Source organism: Brachycentrus maculatus, unplaced genomic scaffold (assembly GCF_059751285.1).
Source record: "Brachycentrus maculatus isolate JH-2025_06_01 unplaced genomic scaffold, ASM5975128v1 h1tg000064l, whole genome shotgun sequence".
Lineage (NCBI taxonomy): Eukaryota > Metazoa > Arthropoda > Insecta > Trichoptera > Brachycentridae > Brachycentrus > Brachycentrus maculatus.
In genome coordinates this window covers 1,033,226-1,060,859 of record NW_028280818.1, presented here as the reverse complement: position 1 = coordinate 1,060,859, position 27,634 = coordinate 1,033,226, and the positions used below count along the sequence as shown (strand labels likewise).

The window sequence follows — 27,634 nt, the reverse complement described above, 5'->3', positions numbered from 1 at the left end:
TCTGCTTTTTATACTGCAACATTTAAAAAAATATTTAACATAAAATAAAACAAATGACAGCCTTCATCATCCATGTTTTTATACAGACAAACAATTATTAAACATTTTTCAAGTTCAATAAAAAAAATATATTTTCACCTTAACACATTGTTTTCAGGTGGTTTTTTCATCGACCCCAACTCAATATTAAAATACTAATCATGGTCGTATACTTGTCACAAGCAACCACAAACCCAATTCCCATCTGTACAATGTTTTTTGCCATCTTGCGCTCTACCAAAAGTAAGCAAATCCGCTCTCTACCAACAGTATGGAAAAGGACCCTAATTATACTCTGGCAGTCTGCCGCCCGAACCTCAGTATACTAATCACAAGTAACCGCAACACATAATTCCCATCTGTACAATGTTTGCAGGCGTCTCTCGCGCTCTACCTAAAGTAAGCAAATAGAACGCTTGCAAGCGTCTCCCGCTCCCTACCAACAGTATGGAAAAGGACCCTAATTATACTCTGGCAGTCTGCTGCCCGACCCTCAGTATACTAATCACAAGTAGCCGCAACACCCAATTCCTATCTGTACAATGTTTGCAGGCGTCTCTCGCGCTCTACCTAAAGCAAGGAAACAGAACACTTATAAGCGTATCCCGCTCCCTACCAACAGTATGGAAAAGGACCCTAATTATACTCTGGCAGTCTGCTGCCCGACCCTCAGTATACTAATCACAAGTAGCCGCAACACCCAATTCCCATCTGTACAACGTTTGCAGGCGTCTCTCGCGCTCTACCTAAAGTAAGCAAATAGAACGCTCGCAAGCGTCTCCCGCTCTCTACCAACAGTATGGAAAAGGACCCTAATTATACTCTGGCAGTCTGCCGCCCGACCCTCAGTATACTAATCACAAGTAGCCGCAACACATAATTCCCATCTGTAAAATGTTTGCAGGCGTCTCTCGCGCTCTATTAAAGTAAGCAAATAGAACGTTGCAAGCGTCTCCCGCTCCCTACCAACAGTATGGAAAAGGACCCTAATTATACTCTGGCAGTCTGCTGCCTGACCCTCAGTATACTAATCACAAGTAGCCGCAACACCCAATTCCCATCTGTACAACGTTTGCAGGCGTCTCTCGCGCTCTACCTAAAGTAAGCAAATAGAACGCTCGCAAGCGTCTCCCGCTCTCTACCAATAGTATGGAAAAGGACCCTAATTATACTCTGGCAGTCTGCCGCCCGACCCTCAGTATACTAATCACAAGTAGCCGCAACACATAATTCCCATCTGTAAAATGTTTGCAGGCGTCTCTCGCGCTCTATTAAAGTAAGCAAATAGAACGTTGCAAGCGTCTCCCGCTCCCTACCAACAGTATGGAAAAGGACCCTAATTATACTCTGGCAGTCTGCTGCCCGACCCTCAGTATACTAATCACAAGTAGCCGCAACACCCAATTCCCATCTGTACAACGTTTGCAGGCGTCTCTCGCGCTCTACCTAAAGTAAGCAAATAGAACGCTCGCAAGCGTCTCCCGCTCTCTACCAACAGTATGGAAAAGGACCCTAATTATACTCTGGCAGTCTGCCGCCCGACCCTCAGTATACTAATCACAAGTAGCCGCAACACATAATTCCCATCTGTAAAATGTTTGCAGGCGTCTCTCGCGCTCTATTAAAGTAAGCAAATAGAACGTTGCAAGCGTCTCCCGCTCCCTACCAACAGTATGGAAAAGACGCTTTTAAGCATTTCCCGCAAACAATGTGTTTATCAATTTCGTATTTTTAAAAGACTTCTAAGATTGTCTTTAGCACTGTTTAGATGAGGATCAATTTCCAAAGCTTTTTTGTACATCTCAATGGCCTTGTCTGCTTTCTTCCATCTGTGGTAAAGTACCCCTAAAAATAAGAAAAAAATTACATAAATAAGTAGTCTGTGGTTATGAATTACTTCATCAATATCTATCCATAGATTCCCAGGGGGGGTGAGAATAAATATTAGTGAATTTAATAATAATAATAATAACCATATCCGCTCCCTAGGTGGAGCATATGGAGTCCACAAACTGTCTCCAGGCTTTTCTGTCGGCTGCCAGCTCCCTTGCATCCTCCCAAGTCAGATCCGCGTCCCGAAGTTCTGACGAGAACTGCCGACGAATTGTCAGCAGTGGTCGTCCTGGGCGGCGCGAACCTGATGCCTTGTAAAAGAGGCAAGCTTGATTAAGGCTCTCAGGAGGCATGCGGAGTACATGGCCAAGCCAACTGAATCGCCTTTTCTTAATAATTATTAACACTCTAATAATTATTTAATATTACTCTGGACTGGTCCCTGAAGCGCAGAAGTGATCACCTTGCCTTCATATAATTTACGATCAAGATAACATTGCGTCAATACGATGCAGTGCCCTATGCACCATTGGGTGCAGATAAGGGTTAGAAAATGCAGTTAGTTGATAGAATTCCATTTTTAAGTTTTTGGTAATGTTAGTCGTTATGCGAAACATCTCTCGTTAAGGAAGCAATTTTTTCACAATTTTTTTTGTTATGCGATTTAAACTTCTTACCTAGAAAAAAAAAATCCTTAAACCACCCTTATTAATTCCTCTCCTTTCCTTCTCCTTCCTGCTAAATCTATTATTTTATATAATACCCTTTTTTGTTTAATCTCTAAATGTTTTTTTTAATAGTTTCATAACATGAATGTGGAATTGTTTAATTGGCTTTTTTTTAACGTAACTATTTTTTTGTTAATGTAATGTAATGTTTATTATTGTTAATGTAACTATTGTTTCTTCTTCTTCTCCGTCTTAATCCTCATTGCTGAGGGCTGTGACCCTTGCAGAAGCAATGACTCTTCTCCAGTTATCCCTTGACTGCGCTGCAGGTAGCGCTTCAACCATTTTTTATATGTAAGCTGTACAATTCCCAAATAAATAAAATAAATTAAAAAAATTAAAAAAATTACTCGTTATGATAGGTTCCACTGTATGATGTGACATGTTTCGTCTCGTCAAGACATTATCAAACTCGAGTTCGCGTCACATTATATATCATTGTATATATCAAAATAAAAATGGAATTCCATCCAATAATTTCATTTTACTTTGTATACATTACCAAAAAATTAAAAAATCACACACAAAATGTTGCAAATTCAAAAGTTACCCAGATTGGCATAGTAAACCGCTTGAGATTCTTTCCCTTTGAGGTGAATGGCTGTCAAGAAGTGTTCCTCTGCGCGTTCAAACAGCCCTTTCTTCCCGTACAAGTTGGCTACGTTGAAGTGAACGGAAGCAGCGTCAGGAAGAGCCGACAGCGCCAACGGCGCCAGTTGGAGTCCCCGATCTATCTGCCCTGAAAACAGTGCCAAGATTGTCAATATTTCCTTGAGTATTGATTATAATTTTTATTTTTATTTTATCTTATTCACACAAACGCCCGGAGGGCTCTTACAAGTAAAATTCTAGTTACAAAAAATATCAAATCAAAACCCTCATCCGCACCCGATGGTGCATAGGGCACTGCGTCATATAAACGCAGTGTTATCTTGATCATTAACACATGAAGGAAAAGTGATCAGCATTCCGCTTCAGGTCCAGGGTAATATTGAATTTGAGTGAAAAAATCACTAATATTTATTTGACCCCCCCCCAGGGAATCGAACCCGGGACCTCCAGTACGGTAGCCGAGCGTGCTGACCGTTACACTACGGAGGCTGACATTTTTATCTTTATCTCTTTTTAAATCCTTTATTTATTGTTATTACAGTGTATTTTGTTTGTTAGAGCTATTATCTAGCTAAGAGGGTGAATGAAAAAATATAAAAAAATAAATCAGAATTCAAGTATTAGAACAGAACGGCTGTACAAACTCGAAACACAGTATGGGACTTTTTTTTTTAAAGGTTTTTTTTTCATTTTTGGACTAAGTAGACGTACCTCCATAACCTCCTGAAGAAAAAAAATCTTTAAACTACGGCTATTTCCTCAGATAGCAATTCTATAAAACGCAATAAGTACACTTTGGTAATCAAAAGTCTACTTAAATACAATTTAAAAACCAAGTCGCATGGCCAAAATTGAAAGGTAGTAAATGTCTGTTCTTTACTGTGTTTTAAAATTGTCAATGTTATAAAAATAGTCAAATTACCCTATTCAATTGTAAAGATTAACGAATATGTTTATATTAAATATTATACGGCTGTGAAACATGGCGCCTTACAAGGGCCCAGAGCAGCCGTGTACTGAGCTTTGAGAATAGGTGTCTGCGGAGAATTTTAGGCGTGCGGTGGTTTGACTTTGTGAGGAATAATAAGATAAGGCGTAGGACGCAGCAAATCTTGGTCACAACTGTCGTCAAGAAAAGGCGATTCAGTTGGCTTGGCCATGTACTCCGCATGCCTCCTGAGAGCCGCCATCAAGCTTGCCTCTTTTACAAGGCATCAGGTTCGGGCCGCCCAGGACGACCACTGCTGACAATTCGTCGGCAGTCCTCGTCAGAACTTCGGGACGCGGATCTGACTTGGTAGGATGCAAGGGAGCTGGCAGCCGAAAGAAAAGCCTGGAGACAGTTTGTGCGGAGCATATCCACCTAGGGACCGGATATGGTTTAATAATAATAAATATTAAATCTGATGATATACCGCATCTTTCGAGCTAACTTTCATTTAGCTCACACTTATAGTTTTCTTAGGGCACGCTCTTAAAGTGACGAACACATTCTTTGGCTCTCCTGTACAATTTGTCTCGTGTCCCTTACTGTGTTTTGATTAAGGACAGCCGAGAATCCCAAAAAAATGTAATTTGACTTGTGTAACATATTTTGACATTGGATTTCAAATTTAATACCTGAGTTATCCAGCAAAGCCAAGGAATTACTCCACGCCACAACATGCCTTGGGTTGATCAGTGTCGCTTCGTTCCACGCGCTCAGGGCTAGGTCTAATTTCTTTTGTTCCAAATACTAGAAGACAATAAGGAATAACTTTGTATTAAAATTGTTAAGGTGGAGACTGACCGGAGTGTTTCGTCGTAACGTGCCACGTAATGTTACTCTCGTATAAATCGATCACCTAAACTAGCTTATATGCCCTATAAATACCCGGAATTCCATGTTCTTCTTTTATACAAAATCTGGATTATCTCCAATTACAGGAGTTATTTTCATATTATTTTTTGACATCTCATCAAAGATGAAGAAGAATATGGAAGTCTGCGCATACTAATATAAGAGTTTCTGCTTAATAAAAAGCTTCTTTACATCTCACCAATAGATGTCTCTAGTGAAGTTTTAGTGATTCATGAACAAGGTTTCTAAATTGGTTAATATATATAGAACTTCCAAGAATTTGAGTAGTGTGGTTGTCAATAATGGGTAGAATTGGTGAATGTTACACGTGTGTAAAGTGATCACTTAAACCAGCCTATGACGGTCGTAAGCCCCGTAAATGCCCAGACTTCCATATTCTTCTTCTTCTTTTATGTTGAGATATTAAAATATGTTGATAATAATCCAGAATTTGTATGCAGAGATTCAAATTTTACACTTCAAATATTCCCTCTTAAAGTGGAGACTGACCTCCACATTTTGTCGTAACGTAACATGTTACGATGCGAGCATTCAGGCAGTCAGTACATCGAGCCGAGCGCTCCATCCGTAGTTTCGGATGCTCGCTGATGCTCGCCGCAAGCGAATGTTACGACGAAATGCTCCTGTTAGTCTCCACCTTAAGGGATTATTTTTTATTCAATTAAAAATAGTAAAAAAAAGCACCTGTTATGTCTCAAGACAAGTCTTTAATCTACCATCTTCAATTTTAGCAAAGGTGTTTGATATTTACAGCATATAAAATGATGTATAGTGGAAGTCAGTTATAGCGCGGGTCAGCGTATCTCATTAGCATTATGTGATCACCGCAAAATATAAACGGTCCCGGTCGACGTACTCGTCACACCGGCCTCTTTGAGGAGCCTCTGTATCGGACAGACTATGCGCGAAACAGCACAGTGTCTCGCCTAACGCTCTCTTATAACCATAGGTTTAATCAAATTGGTTTTTTTGCTACCACAAAAAATTAATTCAAGCAAAATGTTATGAGAGTGCTAACTGAGCAAGATGCAATTGCGGAAAATCTGTGTTGAAAAGTCGAATGGTGAGCATATTGTCCTCTCAGGATCTTTAAAAACTATGGCTGTCTGCATTGTATGTATGTTCCTACTAGAATCATTCACCACACACCCACCCACACACACACCCACACACACGCACGCACGCACGCACGCACGCACGCACGCATGCACACACACACACACACACACACACACACATACACACACTCACCCTCTTGCACAATGCTATATAGTTATACTTATGTACATGACAGTTTTTTTTAAAATTACTTTTAAGTTAAAAGCTGTAATTGGAATTTTATTTTATTTAATTGTATTGTATTTTGTTATTTTTTGTAAAAATTCTGTTGGTTTTCCAATAAATAAATAAATAAACAAATCCTCAAAAATTATAATTTAAAATAAAAGTTTTTTTTTTTTTTACAATTTTATAAAATACAGCAAATATAACAGACTAATTGGGGGGAGGGGGTGTCCATTAAAGCCGAAAGTCTATTATATAAAAATAGGTTTAAAATAAATCAAAAAACTTTTTTTAAAAAATAAGAACACAGTATTTAGATATAAATATACAATACAAAACACAAACAAAATTCTATTTATTGTCTTAGGACACTTGTCATGAAGTAACATCATAATCCGCTTCCCGTTTACTGTATATCTGTAAGAGCTTACCAAATTCCCCAGGTTGTAGTAGCAGTCGGCGTACCTCCTCCTGTACCTCAGGGCGCGCTTGTAGGCGCTCTCAGAGGCCGTCAGCTGCTTCAGGTTGGCCAGCACAATTCCCAAATTCATCCACGCAGCGGGAAAATCTTCTCTGGAAAATCACAAAAAAACAGTTAAAACCCAATTTTTTGGCAGTGCAGTTGCAAAACTAGTTATGTAAGCAACACAGCGATACTTTTTTATTTTACTTTTAACCCTTCTCCGCACCCAATGGTGCGTAGGGCACTGCATCGAATTGACGCAGTGTTTTCTTGATCATTACTTACATGACGGCAAGGTGAGGCACTCTTGCGGTTCAGGAACCAGTCCAGGGTAATATTAAATAAAAATTACAGTGTAAAAATCACTAATATTTATGTCACACAGCAATAGTGATATAAAACATAATAATAAGTAAGGATAATTTATACAGTGCCATTTTTGTAAAATACTACCGTAGAACGGGGGTACTTGAACTTTGATGTGTTACTTGAGCCCAGTACAAAAAAAATATTTAGATCTGTATTTGGTCTACAATAATGAACGTATCGACATGATTCATTGTTTCCCTGACAGGTGACACTTATTGTTACGATACATTCATTATTGTAGACCAAATACAAATTGAAATCTCTGTACTGGGCTCAAGTAACACATCAAAGTTCAAGCAGCCCCTTCTACGGTACTTCAAGGGCGCTGCGCTGTAATTGAATTGTGGAAAAGGAGGTAGCGGAAATTAGTTAGAAAAGAAGTGTGTTTTTAGTTTTTTTTATTTAAAAAGTTATTGATGTTCTATACCGTATTGTAATGGCTAGCATGCTGGAGGTCACGGGTTTGATTCCCAAGGGGGGGCTCAAATATATATATAGGAAAGGTGATCAGCCCTTCGCTTCAGGTACCAGTCCAGGGTAATATTGAATAAATATTACAGTAAAAAAATCACTTATTATTATTAGACCCCCCCTGGGAATCAAACCCAGGACCTCCAGAACGGTAACAAAAGCGTATACATTGACAAAAAATCTAAAATAAGCAAGAATACTCTTGTTAAAGATGTAGAAGAATCCTGCTTGGCAATCCCCCTCAGACACATGGAACAGATCAACATCCAGCGTGATATTGTTCAGCACAGCGGTAGCTCTTCCTACAGGTATAACCATCGGCAGGTTGGTCCTGTGTATAGGAATGTGAAACAATCTATGCCGACGCTGTCTTAGCTAACTATTGGGAACATACAGACCAATGCTCTGGATGATTTTAGGATTATCGATCATACCGCGCAACAATGGATAAAAATGCGTAATCAAATACACATTCTTTCTAGCCTCTAAACTATTGTAGCCAAGCATACCCTGGAGAAACTGGGTCGGGTAGAGCCAAGGATAATAGCCGTACTCTCTCATGTAGAGATACCTCAGAAACTTCTTTTGGACTTTCTCTACCATAAGAGAGTACTTGAGCTCGTGTGGCCCCCAAATCATGGAGCCACTCTCGAGTCTACTTCGCACCAAGGAGTTATAAAGAGCTCTCAGCACGCGGGTATCTTGGAAAACCCTGGCAGTATGCAGAACGAATACTAACATTTTCAATGCATTACCACTGACCGCCTCTATGCGATTGTGAAATATCAGGGTGCTCACAAACCTAACGTCCAGAACCCTAACATTTGACGCCCGCATCAAATTTTGGTCGTATATCATCTGTAGGGTGAATAAATCAGTGTCGGAGCGAGTGTTTTTGCCTAGAATTTTCACTCATGAATTACATGAAATTAAAATAACTTTAAACATAAAGGGTAAATCCACTCACGAGTAGGCATAGGCTATGAAACTTAAAAAGTTGAAGCCTGAGTAGGGTTATGATAAGTGGTGTTGCATAAGCCGTAGCTAGATATCAGAGTCACTTGGATGTTAGGTAATAAATAAAAAAAACAGTGTCGGATGATAATAAAAAAAGGGTCAAAAGACAGCCAAATGGATTAAGGCGGACTCACTTGATCCTCAATGCTTCCATCAACAATTCCTCCGCCTCACCAAACCTAGATTGATCCTTCAGCAAGTTGGCCAAGTTGTTCATGGCCTGGTAGTATTGCGGATGCAGTCCAATGGCTATCCTGTACTCTTCCTCTGCCAGCAAAGGGTCCAACCTGTCGCCTGCGTTCTTGGCGATGTTGTAGTGGACCTTGGCGTTCAGGGGACACACGGCCAGGGCAGACGTGAACAGCTCGCGTTCCGTTTGCCACTCGGCGCTACGTTGGACGGTACGCAGAGCGAAGATTGCGACTAGCAGTATGTAAGAAGCCTTCAGTACCTGCAAAACATATAATGGTGGAGACTGACCAGAGCATTTCGTCGTAACATAACGTTGTAACATCGCCCGCGGCGAGAATCACCGAGCATCCGAAACTATGGCTGGAGCTCTCGGCTCGGTGTACTGACTGCCTGAATGCTCGCATTGTAACCAACCTAACGCAACCAAATGCTCCGGTCAGTCTCCGCCTTAAGAGGGAATATTTGAAGTGTAAAATTTGAATCTCTGCACTCAAATTCTGGAGTATTATCAGGATATTTTAATATCTCAACAAAGATGAAGAATATGGAATTCCGGGTATTTACAGGGCATTCGACCTGTCATAGGCATAGAGTAACATTCATCTACTCTTCATTATTCTTCAAACCCTCATCTGCATGTGAGTGATTTTATATTATTTAATATTAGAATATATATTTTTAATTTAATTTGCAGAGTAAGGCCGAGAAAAATTGGCACGATCAAGTATGCCAAAGACTTGAAAGTGGTCAGGTTAGGAGTCGAAACAATCGGCGGGTATGTATGAGGAGATGCATGAACGTGGAAGAGGCGAAGAATGTTTGCAAGGACAGAGTGGTGTGGCGTTCTATTCTCTCTGCCTACCCCTGCGGAGAAGCGGCGTGATGGTTAGTTAGTTAGTTACTTAGTTAGTTTTTATTTTTAATTATTGTATTACTGGACTATCAGGTACTGGACTGGTACCTAAAGCGGAGGGCTGATCACCTTTCCTTCATGTGTTAATGATCAAGATAACACTGCGTTTATGCGATGCAGTACCCTATGCACCATTGGGGTGTGGATATAGGTTTTCTTTTAAATACATATAAAACAGTAGCAGGCACCTTGGTGGTTGGAGAGCTACGTGCAGCGCAGTCAAGGGATAACTGGAAAACAGTCATTGCTTCTGCAAGGGTCACAACCCTCAGTGATGAGGAGTAAGAAGAGAACGCTCACTCCTTTTAACGTCATTTATCAAAAAACTTGATTTTTCAGGAGATCATTTTTAAAGTTTAAGAATATAATAAAATGTATTAAAAATAAATACTAAGCCACTTATTGAACTTTTTACTGCGCAACAGATCTTTTTAGGTAAAACCTGAAGGTTTTTTCTCCATTTGAAAAATATTTAGTATATTTAAAAAATAAATTAAACAATGCCTTTTCTTCAAAATGCAAAAACAACACTTTCTGCCCTGTAGCGGGTAAATATTAAGTTAAAAATATGCCGCTTTTGCTGGGATATAGTACATTTTCTGAGCATTCCGAAAACATGCACAACTGAAAATTGTCGATTTTTGAAATATGACATTGTTGAAAGGAGTGAGCGAGAAGAGACATATAAAAAGTAAGATTATTCAAGGAATCTTACCGTTTGAGCTGTGTGGTTGACATAATGTGACTTCAAGTTTTGGAAGCCAATAACGATCAAGACGCAGAAGCCAAGAGACGGGGTATAGAGGATCCTTTCCCCTATGACGAATCCAACAGGCATTACGATATTACTGGCAGGAAGAAAGGGAAGAATCAGGATGCTGAGAGATATGACGCACATCCTGAAAATAATGGCAACACCGTTAACTCATTGTTGTTGTGCGGTTTTTTATCAACCCCGATCGTAATTATACTCTGCCAGTCTGCCGCCCGACCCTCAGTATACTAATCACAAGTAGTTACCTAAGATCGAGTAGGTATGGATTGTTTCCCATTCCTATATACAGGACCAACCTGCCGATGGTTATGCCTGTAGGAACAGCTCTCGCTATGCTGAACAATATCTGTTCCATGTGCCTGAGGGTGTATTCCCGGGCGGGATTCTTCTACATCGTTAACAAGAGTGTTCTTGCTTACTTTCTAATTTTTATTTTAATGTATACGTTTTAAATTATAGTTTGTAATGTATATATGACTAATTTATAAAAAAAAGATGAAAATTAAATCTGAAAGTAACCACAAACCTAATTCCCATCATATATACAATGTTTTTTGGCATAGCCATTTAACCAAAAATGCACCTCATTGGTGAACAAAATTTAGCGTTGAAATAGAGGGTCAAGCTAAATATGTATTGTATTCGGCCTATTTACCGAGTCTACAACGCGCATAATGGTCATTCAGTCTATTCATGGCGAAATGGTAAAACATACTGACTACAAATCAACTGTCAACTGTCAATTTACTGCGGGAAATTTCAGCTTGTACACCTCTAAAAAAAACCCTATGTAACATATCGCTCACTCCTTTCAACAACGTCATATATCAAATATCGTCAATTTTCAGTTGTGCATGTTTTCGGAATGCTCAGAAAATGTACTATATCCCAGCAAAAGCGGCATATTTTTAACTTAATATTTACCCGCTACAGGGCAGAAAGTGTTGTTTTTGCATTTGAGGAAAAGGTATTGTTTAATTATTTTTTTAAATATACTAAAAAATTTATAAATGGAGAAAAAACCTTCAGGTTTTACCTAAAAAGATCTGTTGCACAGTAAAAAGTTCAATAAGTGGCTTGATATTTATTTTTAATACATTGTATTACATTTTTAAACTTTAAAAACGTTCTCCTGAAATATCAAGTTTTTTGATTTATGACGTTCTTGAAAGGAGTGAGCGATATATTGTTTCACATTCCTATATACAGGACCAATCTGCCGATGGTTATGCCTGTAGGAAGAGCTACCGCTATGCTGAACAATTTCACGCCGGATATAATTCGGTTCCATGTGTCTGAGGGGGTATTCCGAAGTGGAATTCTTCTACATCTTTAATATTAACATCTTGTTCTTAATGTATATGCTTTAAATGTTAGTTTGTAATGTATACGAGTATACTAATTACGCTGGTCAACAATGATTTTGTAACTGAAATTTTGATGACTGATTTGGACTAAGTTAATCGTTCTTATTCAAAGTCTATATGGTGACAAGCTTGTATCACGTCAAGTTTTGATGTTACAGTCATATTATTGTTTGTATGGACCCCATACGTTGAAACCGTAATAGTGGTTGGTATCTAGACATGTTTTAGTCTAAGGGATTCAAAAAAAGTATTGATAATTATGGAGTAACAGTGGAAATATATTAACTTATTAATACTGAACACGATAGCATTATATGTTTATACATAAATACAGCAGAATCGCGATATAAGTAATCGCGACATATCGAAAAATGACGTATATCGAAAAAAAAAAACAAATTTATTCCCTAAAACTAATTTTTCATACAAAAATGCATTTATATAACGAAATCCCGTTATTATGTATAACAAAATCACTTTTGTCCCGTACGAAAAAGTGCCAATACATTTAAGTAAATTTATAACAAATAAAAAATGTTATGATAAAAATATTTCAAAGCCGCGGCGCCGCGCGGAAATAAAAAATGTTAAGATAAAATTATTCAAGCCGCGCCGCCGCACCATATGCGGATGGTTTTATGGCGATTTTTAAAAGTAATTCAATACAATATCCCATCAGCTTGAGTAATTAGTAATTAGAGTCAATGAGTCAGTGAAATGATTTACTTTGGCAATAATAATTCTTTAGTTGTGTCGCCTACTTTCAAAATCCGCTAGATCCAGTTTTATAAGATTTTAAAATAAAAACTCTATCGGAATGCCAGTTGTGGTTTTTATTGTTCAAAATTTTTAAATACTTGAAAACCCCGCTAAAAAATACTTAAAAACAGCGTTGTATTTCAAATTCCGATATATTCATGAAACTTGCCTTCTGACCCATATCGGTCAATCAGAGAGCGGAGATAGGTCAAAAGTTAAGATGACGTCATTATCGATTTGTGTCTCGTGTTTTTTTTGAGTACTGAAAAACTTTCCAAAAAAATGGGAAAATTCTCTATTTTAAAATATTTTATATAAAGATAGACAAATCTTTGAAACATAAATGTTATCCGGAGAATTTGGATTTTTTTTTGTAAAATCGACTTATATGGATCTGGCGGATTTTGAAAGTAGGCGACGTAGTTATAATCTCTCTTCTTATTTCAATGAAATTATTTCTGTAGGCCATAAAAATTCTCAAGTATATTCTCTCCCATAATCAGTCCACCTGCTTATCTCAATGGTAGACAATAATAATTCTCAAATTACAATCCATCTTTTTATCTCAATGAAATGATTCTGTTGACAATAATAATCCTCAAATTGCATCCGTTTTTTATCTACATCGTAAGGGCATTTGTCCACTACACGGAATAATTTTACTGTCCGTCCGACACGTCAGTTTGCGTTTTAAAACGACAATTTTACGATCGAATTTACGCGCAACGTGTTCACGCACCGATCAAGAGCTCCGATCCGAAGAAAGATGGACAAAAGCACAAGCCAATCCAAGCCAATCGTCATTTTAAAACGCTAACTGATGTGCCGGACAGTAAAATTACACGGAATTTCGGGTAGTGGACAAGCGCCCTAAGTGGGGCGTAGTGTCGACAATCTGCACACTATTGGACTAGCGGAGTAACGTGTTACGACGTACGACATGCACGCATACTTACAAAGCACGCCACACGCGCAAACACAGAAACGTTTGTGTATTTTTACGATTTTATGTTAGGATTTGATTCCCGATTTTTTTACAAATTATTTATTTCCGTCGCTGCAAATGAATGACATTATGAATAACATTTACCAGACCCAACATTACAAAATTGTTTTATTTAAACCTTAAATATGGCCAATAAAAGCAACTAGGAATATTAAATATGACGGACAATTTGGACAAATACGAATTTGTCCGTTTTATACGGATTTTGAAGGAATAAAGAGATCAAACGGAATTTGAAGGATTATAACGGAATTTTAACGGATTTTAGGAAACTTTTAGCGACGGCGAAAAAAAATCATCGCGTAAATTTTGGAAAAAAAAATTTTTTCGCCGTCTCGTAATTTCGCAATTTCGTAATTTCGCAATCTCAATATCGAAAACTACTCTTTGACTTCTGACAACACTGGCCGTCAGTAGCGCGCAAGCCGTTCTCGTTCTCGGCTTTGGCGGCTACTTGTGATATTGTTATTATTATATTTGATGTTATTATTCTCATTTTCAGATACATATTTACGAGACCCAACATTACAAAATTGTTATATTTCAACTTTAAATATGGCCAGTAAAAGCAACTAGAAATATTTACGTTTTTCCTGTTTTAAAATCACATTCTCATATTGTGTACAAAATACATACGAGTATCATCGATTCCCGCGGCACTTTTATCACCGTAAGGTTAATAAGAAAACTAGTGAAAATATGTAGATATTCAGTTCCCTATGGCCCCCTTCCTCCTTTATTTGCAGAACTTACGATCTTTTTGAAAAGCCGCGCAACATTTTTTGCAACGGTGCGCAACATATACATACTAAGTATGATTTAAAAAAAATCGTTATATGTGGGAATTCGTTATTACGAATTAATATTTTTTGGTCCCTTGGATTTCGTTATATCGCGATTCTACTGTAATAAGATAAACTTTAGTCAAGATCAGAATCAAAAATATCCATAGCTAAAAAATCTGACGTGCTACATTTTTTTTTGGTTTCGTTTTTGAATTCAGCTATGCAAAAGATCAGGTATTTTCATGCAAGTCACAAAATAAAAGTTGTGAATTGTTGGCCAGTGAATAAATTGAAAAAAGCCACAAACCCAATTCCCATCTGTATAAATTTTTTGCTGTCTCTCGCGCTCTACCAAAAGCAAGCAAATAGAACGCTTATAAGGGTCACCCGCTCTCTACCAACAGTATGCAAAAGATGCTTTTAAGCGTTTCCCGCAAACAATGTGTTAAATACATATTACAGTGAAAAAATCATATTTGTATTTTGACCCATACATACATGATTTTTTAACATAAACTGACTAAAGCAAGAATTAAGTTTCAATGGGCGGGACTGGTGCAAGACAAGACCTCACAGAGTGAAGCCTGCAAACTTTGAGATGGAGACCTTGGAAGAATAAAAGAGGCTTCGGAAGACCTTAACTCTTACCACTCTGTAGGCCAGACATTCTGGCCCGTATGATTCCAGTAGGCAGCTCCGTGGGCCACAATGTCTGGCCCGGCGCAGGTATAACTTTAATCACTGATTTCTCTATCACCCAAGTATATACCAAAAAATATTTGAGATAAATGCGGTTAATCATCGCAACATATTGAATAGAGTGGGCCGTTGATGTATGAAAAATATTATTTTTTTAGATATCAAAGACAAATGGGTCTAAAAAGTTGCATTTTGAATTACACATAACGTAAAAAATATTAAAAAAATATTTCATACTACTTTTGGCCCTAAACCAAAGCTCAAAGTTTTCTGAAAAGCTATTTTTTTGCGCTTTACCAGCTGCCATTTCGTATTTTAGTAATGTAGGCAGTTTAATTAAATGTTAAGATATGTAACACACCTTCCTTAATAAGCACACAAGGTCATAAGTTGCACTTTTTGTTGTTATAAATCAGTAGCGTTGTTTTAGTAAGTCATTGTTTCAATCAGTATTAAGCCGGCGCGCGGCGCTCAAAGGGATTGGTTGCGCTCTACGTGTTTTTTCTTATATCCCGGTACTTTTAAAATGTGTTATGATATTAAGTGTGATTAAGTATAAGTTAAAGATTATCTTTATGAAAAATTAAAATTATTTTAAATACATGATGTTAATTAAAAACGTCAAACCAACCAAAATTGAAATTTATACATTTTGATATTTTTCAATGAAATTCTCAATTCTCACAAAATATAAAATTTCACGTTTATAAGAAAAAAATATACATTAATAAAAGAAAAGTCATTCAGCAAGAAAAAAAAGTATTTAGAAATTTAGAAATTGGCTTTATATTTATTTTTCAAACCATAAAAATGACGGAATTCACAGATTTTTCTATATAAACCAGAGTGCGAAAATAAAAGTAATTTTTTTATTCACACTGTTTCTTACTATCAAATGATGGTATTTTAGTCCTGTACATTATTTTAGTTCGTATAACACCATCTTTTGCTTTCTGGCCAGTTACTGTTATCGAGCCTTCTGTCACCATTTTAACAAGGCCTACATGTGACAAGGGATGGAGGATACAGTAAAAACTGATCTTCGATTTATTAAAATCATCTCTTAAAAGCTGTCCGATATTTTAACTAAGATTGGTGGTTGTGAAACTTATGATTTAGCCCTAATAATTATTTCTATGTAGTTGGTAGCTTAAAAATTAAGCTTCGGTAACTTTAATAACTTTAAGGTTAGCATCTGTCTTCTTCCGAGTTTCGATGATTCTTCTCAAATTTAGGTCCCGATATGGCTTCTGGTATCCGATAACAATGTTGAAACTGAGTTTATAGGATGAACAAAAAAGCATTCCTTTGAATGACAGGATCTTTTTTGATTTTAAATCATCCCCAAAGTTCCGGATAAACTTATTATTTCAATTAAATAATTTGCACTATCCTATGGTTTTCTTATTACTATGGTTTCTAGTTGAATACCACTTTAATTTATCAGAAGGGAAGCAAGATGAAAGCGGATTACTTTTAACACAAATTTATTTAGTTCTATCAAATTACAATCAAGGAAATACTTAAGAATAATCGCGTGATTCTAATATGAGAACAGTTGAAGTACGTGTCGATCTGAGGACGGGCGGCGACGAAGTGTGACGGGCTCGCTTCCGTTCGTTGCGGGCCTCGTATAGGGAGCTCGCTATTTCACTCGATTTGAGTTGCCATAGTCGATGTGTGGGTTGCCACATTACAATTAACCACACTGAAGCGTAAACTTTGACAATTATTTGTGGATTTTAAAATAAACAGTTGTAAGTTATCGAGAGTGTGCCATTTTTCCAGGTTGTTGGTTTACGATTTCAGGTTAACAATGTTCAATAGTAATAGATTGACACAGATGGTCCCAGCTTAGGGTATGTAGTAGGTTTACAGGTATAGTAAAAATCATAATAGATAATCATTCACAAACCTTAAAGCTTTTCCAGTTGGATTAAATTTCCCCGAAGACCAGATGTAAGACCATCATGGGTGATAAATGTCAAAACGATAATGCATTAGAATTTAGGTAATTGACATATAAACCATTGTAATGGTTTATTTTATATTTATTCTCAATGCCGACTCACTCCATTTTTCAGCCCGTATTAAATACAATCCTATCCCAGCTTAGGCATTGAATATTTTCAAGCTCCAAGCTTTTGCTCAAAAAATCATTAACGATTGAATGTGAAATATATTTGCCAGTTCCAAATATTGGTGTAGTATGGCTTGTAGTCTTTTAGAACAACAAAGTCAAAGTTGCAGCCCATCGGTCGGAAAAACCAAATCGTTTACACACACTTGTTATAGTTGTAAAGTTTTCCTCTTGGACGATGAAGGTTCAGAGAATGATTTTGAACTCACTGATACTGTAGTTTCCTGTAAATATTTATTCCATTTTCATTTAAACAAAGGTGTTGTAACCTTGTTTTGATATGCGATAATTTTTCGATTTATTTTTGAAGTACGGCTGTTTTTCCGATGAATTTTTGAAGATTATTTTAAGTCAATAGTGCCTATCATCATTTTTATATCGTTTCTACGATTTGACCTGATGGTACGCCAAATATGGGACAAACTACCTCACTACGTCTATGTTAGTAGAGGGTTAAACTTATTTCTTGAATATTTTAGGCAGATAATTTGTGGCACATTTTATAAAACTGTATAAAATAAAACTAGAACTTGGTTTTTTACCACATCCATTATTGATACTTTTCTCTAACTGGTTTCGACAAAAACCTTGTTGTCTTCTGGAATATACATGTATATGTCTATCCCTGAAGATAACAAAGTTCTTTTTGAAACCGGTTCGAGAAAAATTCCAAAAATAAAAGAGGCTAAAAACCAAAATCTAGTATTATTTTATACAGGGTTTAGATGAACTCATTTCGGTTTTAATTAACATAATAATGTATTTAAAATAACTTTAATCGTTTTTTAAGATAATTTGTAACCTAAATTATAAAATATTTTAAAATCTAACTCGTTTTTAAAGTACAGGGATCTAAAGAAAATTACGGACAGCGCAACCGATTCCTTAGAGCGCCGCGCGCCGGCCGAAAACTGATGGATATAAAGCCATACTAAAACAACGCTACCTATTTATAACAATGTAAAAGGTAACTTTTATCTTTATGTGCTATTTAAGTAAAGTATATTACACATCGTGACATTTAATTAGACTGTCTATATTAATAAATTACGAAATGGCAGCTGGTAAAGCGTAAAAAAATGGCTTTTCCGAAAACTTTGAGCTCTGGTTGAGGGCCAAAAGTAGTATCGAATATTTTTTTAAATATTTTTCTCGTTATGTGCAATCCAAAATGCAACTTTTTAGACAGCTTTCATTGCTAAATTCGCAAAAAAACGTCATCGGCCCACTCTAATATTGAATTAACCAACATTTCTTCAATAAAACTTTCCATTACTTAGATATAATCTCGGAAAAATAGATTATCATTTTGGGTGATAGAATATTTGTCATACGCTAATATTTTTTGGGACAGTCAGTCGTTATCTTTCATTCTCCAAGGATACTCCCACTTTTTGTGACCACATTTTTTCGTTTTGTGGAGCTATTATATTTAAAAAATTTGCGATATTAGTGTTAGCAGTTAAAAAAACAGAAATTGCATTTTATGTGTTTATAATAAATATTTTATAGTTAATCCGCCATGGAAAACGCCCAAGTAAATGCTACCAAAAAATATTTCAGATAAATACAGTTAATCTTAATTAACACGGTCATACGAATTGCCAGACAGAGTGTCCCAAAATTAGGGAACAAAAAAATATTTATTTTAATGGTAGAAAAACGTCGCATTTTTTTGATCAGAGTAGCTGATCAGTTATGAGAAAAAATGGTCAGAGTGGAAAGGGTTAAAAGGATGGTCTGACGATATGTGGGGGGTAGAAACTGGCTGCAAGCAGCAACCGACCAGCAAAATGGAAGGATAAGGAAGAGGCCTATATCCAGCAGTGAAGGACAGAAGGCTAAGGAATAAAATGAACTCACTTTCTATGATGGTCACTCATTTTGCGAAAGACAACTGCGCTGAAGAGTCCACAGAAAAAGAGCCAAAACAATATCACGCAACCGATCCGAGGGTCCAATGGTGATTTCAAAGTCGGTATGCATCCCATCGACCAATCAAAACACAGCCACTGCGGCCATATCAGAATTAGAAAATTTATGAAATATATGTAGTTATATGTGGCGATCTGTAATTAAAATGAATCAAATTAAATTTACTGTCTAATCATTGGAATCCTAATGGCATCATATCACACATCCCTTGATTCCCAATCCTCTCCCGCTCGACTCCTTACCTGATTCTACTACCTTTCCCCCTTTTCATCAATTTACAGTTTCATTAATATATAATGTTGTAATTATTATGATAATAATTATTTATTATTCATACTGTAACTCATTGTATTTCTGTTTGTTTTATCCATATGTACAAGGGCTATCTGCCCACCAATTTCAAACAATTGTATAAGGTTCAAACCTCAAAAAGTGTGTGTGTGTGTATACCTTGTCTGTGTGTGTCTGCCTTGTCTGTGTGTGTCTGCCTTGTCTGTGTGTGTTGCTTATCTGTGTGTCTACTTGTCTCTGTGTGTCTGCTTGTCTGTGTGTCTGCCTGTCTATGTGTTTGATCTGATTGTATCTGATTGTATGTGTGTGTCTTTATGTGTATCTGTGTGTGCATGTGTGCGTGTGATTGTGTGTATGTGTGCGTGCGTGCGTGCGTGCGCGCGTGCGTGTGTGTGTATGTCTAACGAAGTCACATCCTTGGAGAGCCACTACAGGACTCCGAGAAGGTGAAGCTCCTACCGCCAAGACAGGTCGTGAGTTACATGACTCACGTAGGTCTTGGCAGTGAGCTGTAATACAGAGGGAGGTAATACAGTGACATAAGGGATGCAAGATCCCTTGACCTCAAAAAAAATAGTATCTAGAGATCAAAAAATGTAATAAAACATTTAAAAAATGAATAGGTACTCACTCGGGTCATTGCGGAATCACAAAATGCCGCCGGGTTATCAGTTATTTGAAATCTAGGCTCTCTAAAGTCCATCACGCTCAGCCTCACGTACAATAACATTGTCAAAAACACCAACAGGATAATGTGCCTCAGTATAAAGTCGGTGTGGTTTCGTAAAAATTTGTACGCGTCGTAGGTTGTGTTCCTCCACAGGTCGGAGACCAGACAGACGCCATTACATGCGTCTTTTCTTCTCGCTGGGCCAAATTTAAACCGGGTTTTAAACGGGTTTATCCCGTGGATTATAAATATGTCGTAAATGGAACACGTCACCTGGAAAATATGTAAAAATAACTGTTATTTTTTTTCTTCTTTTTTATTTAATAATTTTTTTTTTTCATATTTCATCTTCATTCTACAAACCCTCATCCCCACCCGATGGTGCATAGGGTACTGCATCATATAAACGCAGTGTTACCTCGATCGTAAACACATGAAGGAAAGGTGATCAGCCCTCTGCTTCAGGTGCAGTGCCCTATGCACCATTGGAGTATAGATAATGGTTTAAAGAAAGAAAAAACATTAACGCAATATTTTTTGCTTTAAACACCTTTTTTATTTTAAAAAAATTAGTTTTTCTTTGAAATAAATATATGGTTATGAAAAAAAAAGAGTTGTAGAAAGGTGACAAGTTAAAAAATTTTTTTTAAATATTTTACAATATTTTTAGTATTTTTTTTAAATAAAATTGCACGGAAAACACGTCTGGCATGTCACGAAGCCGGTCGCATACTGAATTGTATATATTTGAGAGTACTCCCTAAATAATAAATAAGTACAGATTACATTACAAAATTTTGAGTGTGTCCAAATACTTGTTCACAAAATCTGAATTATCTCCAATTGCAAGAGTTATTTTCATATTGTTTTTTGACATCTCATCAAAGATGACGAAGAATATGGAAGTCGGGGCATTTACGGGGCTTACACATGTGTAACAGTCACCAATTCTACCCATTACGGACAACCACACTACTCAAATTCTTGGAAGTTCTATATATATATATATATATATATATATATATATATATATATATATATATATATATATATATATATGAACAAATTTGTAAACATTGTTCTTGAATCACTAGAACTTCACTAGAGACATCTATTGGTGAGATGAAAAGAAACCAGCCTATGACGGTCGTCAGCCCCGTAAATGCCCAGACTTCCATATTCTTCTTCATCTTTGATGAGATGTAAAAAAATAATATAAAAGTACTACTAACCAAAGACATCACGCCGGTCTCCTTACAAAACACTGCAACAGTAGCGCACAAAAGCGCCACAGAAAACCACAACCATTTGAATATACATCTCCAAACCAAATTAACATCTGTCAAATCTTTTCCCTTTTTACTTTTCGCAATGGATTTGTCGTAGAAAAGTATGCAGAGGAAGAAAAACAACGCAGACAAAATGTCCGCCCTTCCCACAGTTCCGGAAACGGCTTCCACATGCACCGGATGCGTGCAAAACAACAGTGAACTCAAATACGCATTGTCATTCCAAGATGGCCGCCGTTTTTCACCATCAACTCCACTTTCCAGTATTTTCTTAAGTAATAAATATGTAGTTGAAACCACTAGGAGGTGCAATATGAGGTTTGTGACTTTGAAATGGAGCGGGACCAGCTTGTTTCCACTCAGGAGTTTGTTGAACCTAAAAAATATAAATAAATTAATGACAGATAAAGATCCATAGATAAAGTTCTATTATTTTTGACATCTCATCAAAGACGAAGAAGAATATAGAAGTCTGGGCATTTACGGGGCTGACGACCGTCATAGGCTGGTTTAAGTGATTACTTTACACACGTGATGAGATGTCAAAAATAATATGAAAATAACTCCTGTAATTGGAGATAATCCAGATTTTGTGAACAAGTATTTGGACACACTCAAAATGTTGTAAATAAATTATCTGGTCAAATAATAAGCTTAATAATAAAAATGAAAATGGTATTTTCTGGCGTTTCTCATGTGTGTGATTATAATCCTGGGTTTGGACCTCACATACTAATATAAGAGTTTCTGCTATGTAAAAAGCTTCTTTACATCTCACCAATAGATGTCTCTAGTGAAGTTCTAGTGATTCAAGAACAAGGTTTCTAAATTGGTTCATATATTTATATATATATATATAGAACTTCCAAGAATTTGAGTGATGTGGTTGTCAATAATGGGTAGAATTGGTGAATGTTACACGTGTGTAAAGTGATCACTTAAACCAGCCTATGACGGTCGTCAGCCCCGTAAATGCCCAGACTTCCATATTCTTCTTCATCTTTGATGAGATGTCAAAAATAATATGAAAATAACTCCTGTAATTGGAGATAATCCAGATTTTGTGAACAAGTATTTGGACACACTCAAAATGTTGTAGATAAAGTTATATTTGCAATATTTGTGGAGGTCCTCACCAAAAAGTCACATTTCCAATATTGCACAAAAAACCTTTAAATGCAAATCTGTTCTGTTTACTGTATTCTATCAAAATCTTAGTAAAAGTTGCGACAAAACGTGACCAATCCACGTGTTAAACCAATATGAAATCATTAAATCGCACCAAAACGTAACAATTTTACAAGCTAGAATTCCTGATTTATTAAAATCATTTAAAATGCGTCCGCCTCCGTAGTGTAATAGTCAGCACGCTCGGCTACCGTTCTGGAGGTTCCGGGTTCGATTCCCAGGGGGGTCAAATAAATATAAGTGAATTTTTCAATCTAATATTTACTCAATATCACCCTGGACTGGTACTTGAAGCGGAGGGCTGATCACCTTTCCTTCATGTGTAAGCGATCAAGATAACACTGTGTTTATATGATGCAGTGCCCTATGCACCATTGGGGTGCAGGCAAGGGTTTGAATGAATATAATAGAAATGTAAAGTTTTGGTGAGGACACACATTTTTAAGTGTCCAAATCCTTGTTTTAAAATGTGAGTTTTGTTCACTTAGCAGTTATTGATATTGATATCTCAAAATAGATATAGAAGAATGTTGAATTTCATTAATCGATTCGGCAGTCACTTTGTAGTAATATCTATCCAATTTTAATTTAAGTTTACAAACATAAGTCACATATCGCTCACTCCTTTCAAGAACGTCATGAATCAAAAATCGTGAATTTTCAGTTATACATGTTTTCGAAATGCCCAAAAAATGCACTATATCCCAGCAAAAGAGCCATATTTTTAACTTAACATTTACCCGCTACAGGGCAGAAAGTGTTGTTTTTGTATTTTGAAGAAAAGGTATTGTTTAATTTTGTTTTAAATAAACTAGTTATTTTTCAAATGGAGAAAAAACCTTCAGGTTTAACCTAAAAAGATCTGTTGCACAGCAAAAAGTTCAATAAGTGGCTTGATATTTATTTTTAATAAATTGTATTATATTTTCAAACTTTAAAAACGTTGTCCTGAAAAATCACGTTTTTTGATTTATGACGTTCTTGAAAGGAGTGAGCGATATATAATATTCTCCATGAGGAATTTTCATTACTTATTTTGGGATTAAGGTTCACAAGACTAAAACACAAATAAGAAAGTATAAAAAAGATAAAAAATTAAACAAAACTAACACAGGGCAAAATATAAAACAATAAATGGGTAAAAAGCATGTTTAAAGGATGTATTCTATGTCTCTTTCACTCTTGAACACAAGGGTACTAATTGGTATTGGGATATGTGGTGCGACTGAGATGCAGATATAGTATGCATTAGAATTCGAAACATACTAACCATTGACAACCTAAAAAGAGTTTACTATGCTATCGTACACTCACTACTACAGTATGGCATTGTTGCATGGGGAGGCTCATACAACAACATACTGAACTCAGTGAAAATTGTACAGAAAACCATAATTAAAGTTATATGAAAAAAAAAGCACATATCCAACAAAATTATTATTTAAAAAATTTCAAGTCCCAAATATAGAATCCATTTATAAAAAAATTTTCAAATACTAAAGGGTGACAACTACTTCAAAAAAATTATCATCGAGATTCTCAAACGATTTTTCTACTCCAAAATGCAATACCAAGCAATTTCAGCAAAACTTCAAATATTTGGCAATCAAACATTTTAATAAACTCCCTGAAGAAATAAAAAAAATAGATGATTTAAAAATACTACTATATCTTTTATTATATAAACATTAAATCACGAGTGTAAGTCCCTCTCCAAGCACAAGAGCGCAGTCTCTTTTATGGAGAGGCACAGCGAATCGAAATATAAAAGCTCTCCATATGTATAAATGATTCAAATGTATTATGTTATAAATAAAAATGTAAATATATTAAATGAATAAAAAAATATTTAAATTTTTTTTTACAGATATTTAATATAAAAAATAATTTTAATTTTAATTATTTCCATAGATGTCAGTAGTATGAAGAATGAAGTATCTTTAATTTTAAAAAAATGTTTATGATGCGTTCCATGCGAGAGATTGATGTTTTTGTCTAATCTTGTTTGCTGTCTGAGACCTCTTTTGTTTTATTTTTTTATCTGTATACATTTATTTAAATCACAATTTATACATATTTAGAACATTTTTTGCAGAGACCCACCAAGCCACCTTGTGTGTCTTGTCGGTGGAGTTCTTTTTTAATACATTTTTTATTCTAATCAAACAATAGCTGAAACTATGCGATTTCAAATAGCTATGGCTCAGTTTAGCTGTGAACTTATGTTTAGTTAGTGCTACATTTCGAAGTATGATAATAAATAAATCTGAAAAGCACCTTTATTTCTTTCAATTTCAGAGTACAATATTTTTTTTTCAATTTCAAAGTACATATACTGATTACAAAATTGTTTGAATTTTCATTAAATAATAATAATAAAACCCTTATCCTGTTATATTTTATGATTTCTGTTATATGACTGAAGAATGAAAAAAAAAATCATAAACTCGTAAATAACATTTAATAATAATAATAAAACCCTTATACGCACCCAATGGTGCATAGGGCACTGTGTCATATAAAAGCAGTGTTATCTTGATCGTTTATACATGAAGGAAAGGTGATCAGCCCTCCGCTTCAGGTACCAGTCCATGGTAATTTTGAATAAATATTACAGTGAAAAAAATCACTAATATTTATTTTACCCCCCTTGGGAATCGAACCCGGGACCTCCAGAACGGTAGCCGAGCGTGCTGACCATTACACTACGGAGGCGGACTTTTCATTAAAAAGAAACATAAATTGAATTAGGCACTAACCCAAATTTATACAGGTCATGTAGCATTTCGAGTATACCTCTTCCGTTTTAAAATTAGACAAAACTCTACTTGTGAATGTGATGTTACGTCATCACAAGATGTCTCTCATCGAGTGTGGGTAAGTCCAATTATTGGAAAAGAAAGAATTAAATTGGAAACAGAATGTGCAAAAGAAGGTATGCAGTAGACAAAAATTGATGAGGCAATAGGACATAAAGATCTATCAGCAACATTTTGAGTGTGTCCAAATACTTGTTCACAAAATCTGGATTATCTCCAATTACAGGAGTTATTTTCATATTATTTTTTGACATACAATTATTTTTTATTTTCATATATTTTTGTCAAAAAATAATATGAAAATAACTCCTGTAATTGGAGATAATCCAGATTTTGTGAACAAGTATTTGGACACACTCAAAATGTTGAATATAAATTATCTGGTCAAATTATAAGCTTAATAATAAAAATGAAAATGGTATTTTCTGGCGTTTCTCATGTGTGTGATTATAATCCAGGATTCGGACTTCACATACTAATAAAATAGTTTCTGCTTATAAAAAGCTTCATTACATCTCACCAATAGATGTCTCTAGTGAAGTTCTAGTGATTCAAGAACAAGGTTTCTAAATTGGTTCATATATATACATAGAACTTCCAAGAATTTGAGTAGTGTGGTTTCAATAATGGGTAGAATTGGTGAATGTTACATGTGTGTAAAGTGATCACTTAAACCAGCCTATGACGGTCGTCAGGCCCGTAAATGCCCAGACTTCCATATTCTTCTTCATCTTTGATGAGATGTCAAAAAATAAGATCTATCAGATTTAGTGGTGTCTAATTAAGAAAATATGACAAAACAAATAAGACAAAAAATGAGGTATGTGACAAATCTTGTTGATATAAGATATTTAATCCATTGTTTTGTGTTTAGGGATCAACCTTATTCATTTATTATTTACTACACACATTCACTATCATTTTAAGAATATATAAACTAAAAATGAATATATTATTGAACATAATAGGTAAGGAGAATTTTCTCAAGCAATTAATAAAAATGTATTGTAAAAATAAAATACTGATTTTTTTAAAACTTTTATATGTAAAGTTAAATTTAATACTTAAACCTATTTCTTTTGACATTGAATCATTTTTCATATCGCTCACTCCTTTCAAGAACGTCATAAATCAAAAATCGTAAATTTTCAGTTGCGCATGTTTTCGGAATGCCCAGAAAATGTACCATATCCCAGCAAAAGTGGCATATTTTTAACTTAATATTTACCAGCTACAGGGCAAAAAGTGTTGTTTTGCATTTTGAAGAAAAGGTATTGTTTAATGATTTTTTTAAATATACTAAATATTTTTCAAATGGAGAAAAAACCTCCAGGTTTTACCTAAAAAGATCTGTTGCACAGTAAAAAGATCAATAAGTTATGATATGTATTTTTAAGATATTGTGTTATATTTTAAAGAGGCATATTTTTTACTTAATATTTACCCGCTACAGGTCGGAGAGTGTTGTTTTGCATTTTGAAGAAAATGTATTGTTTGAGTAATTTTTTAAAAATAAACTGAATATTTTTCAAATGGAGAAATAACCTTCAGGTTTTACCTAAAAAGATCTGTTGCACAGTAAAAAGTTCAATAAGTGGCTTGATATTTATTTTTAATATACTTATTGTATTATATTTTTAAACTTTAAAAACCTTCTCCTAAAAAATCAAGTTTTTTGATTTATGACGTTCTTGAAAGGAGTGAGCTATATGTTATCGAAAAGGAAAATATCAATTCGGGACAATCAACATTTTTATGCAACAACCATTTGTGTGGCAATCATGTCGGTAATTTGTGTTAAAACATAATATGACCATAAAAATAATTATTACCTGAATGTAAGGACAGTCAAGGGTCTATAAGACTTGTGGCTCAAGTTACTTTTCATACTTGTCCCCCAAAAATCATTTTGAAATACAGTAAACATTGGAGTTTCAAGACTGACATCGACATTTTTAACAATCGCTTCGGAATCGTCAAAAACGAAGTCTCCATCGAGAGAAAAGGAGTATATCAACGCCGACAACAACAATAATGATGCCAATTTAATAAAATATGTCATTTTAATATAGTAAAATACAATTCTCTACAAAAACATAACAATACTAACGATATTTACAAACGCCGGC

At 35.6% G+C, this 27,634-nt stretch overlaps 1 protein-coding gene across 2 annotated transcripts; it reads right to left on the bottom strand.

The window, feature by feature from the left end:
- Positions 1-59: 59 nt before the first annotated feature.
- On the bottom strand, positions 60-27,634 carry LOC148311479 (protein O-mannosyl-transferase Tmtc4-like). Of its 2 annotated transcripts, XM_088256614.1 has the most exons (12): positions 27,338-27,634; positions 21,442-21,874; positions 20,171-20,482; positions 19,177-19,382; positions 10,498-10,681; positions 8,812-9,128; positions 6,789-6,930; positions 4,833-4,947; positions 3,151-3,339; positions 1,486-1,884; positions 981-1,307; positions 60-707 (listed from the first exon to the last, which is right to left on the bottom strand). In XM_088256614.1, the coding sequence occupies exons 1-10, from the start codon at positions 27,565-27,567 to the stop codon at positions 1,757-1,759; spliced, it is 2,256 nt and encodes a 751-aa protein (XP_088112740.1). In that variant the 5' UTR covers positions 27,568-27,634; the 3' UTR covers positions 60-707; positions 981-1,307; positions 1,486-1,756. The 2 variants fall into 2 exon arrangements, with proteins under 2 accessions (XP_088112740.1, XP_088112741.1); XM_088256615.1 differs by lacking the exon at positions 21,442-21,874 and having other exon boundaries at positions 27,338-27,612.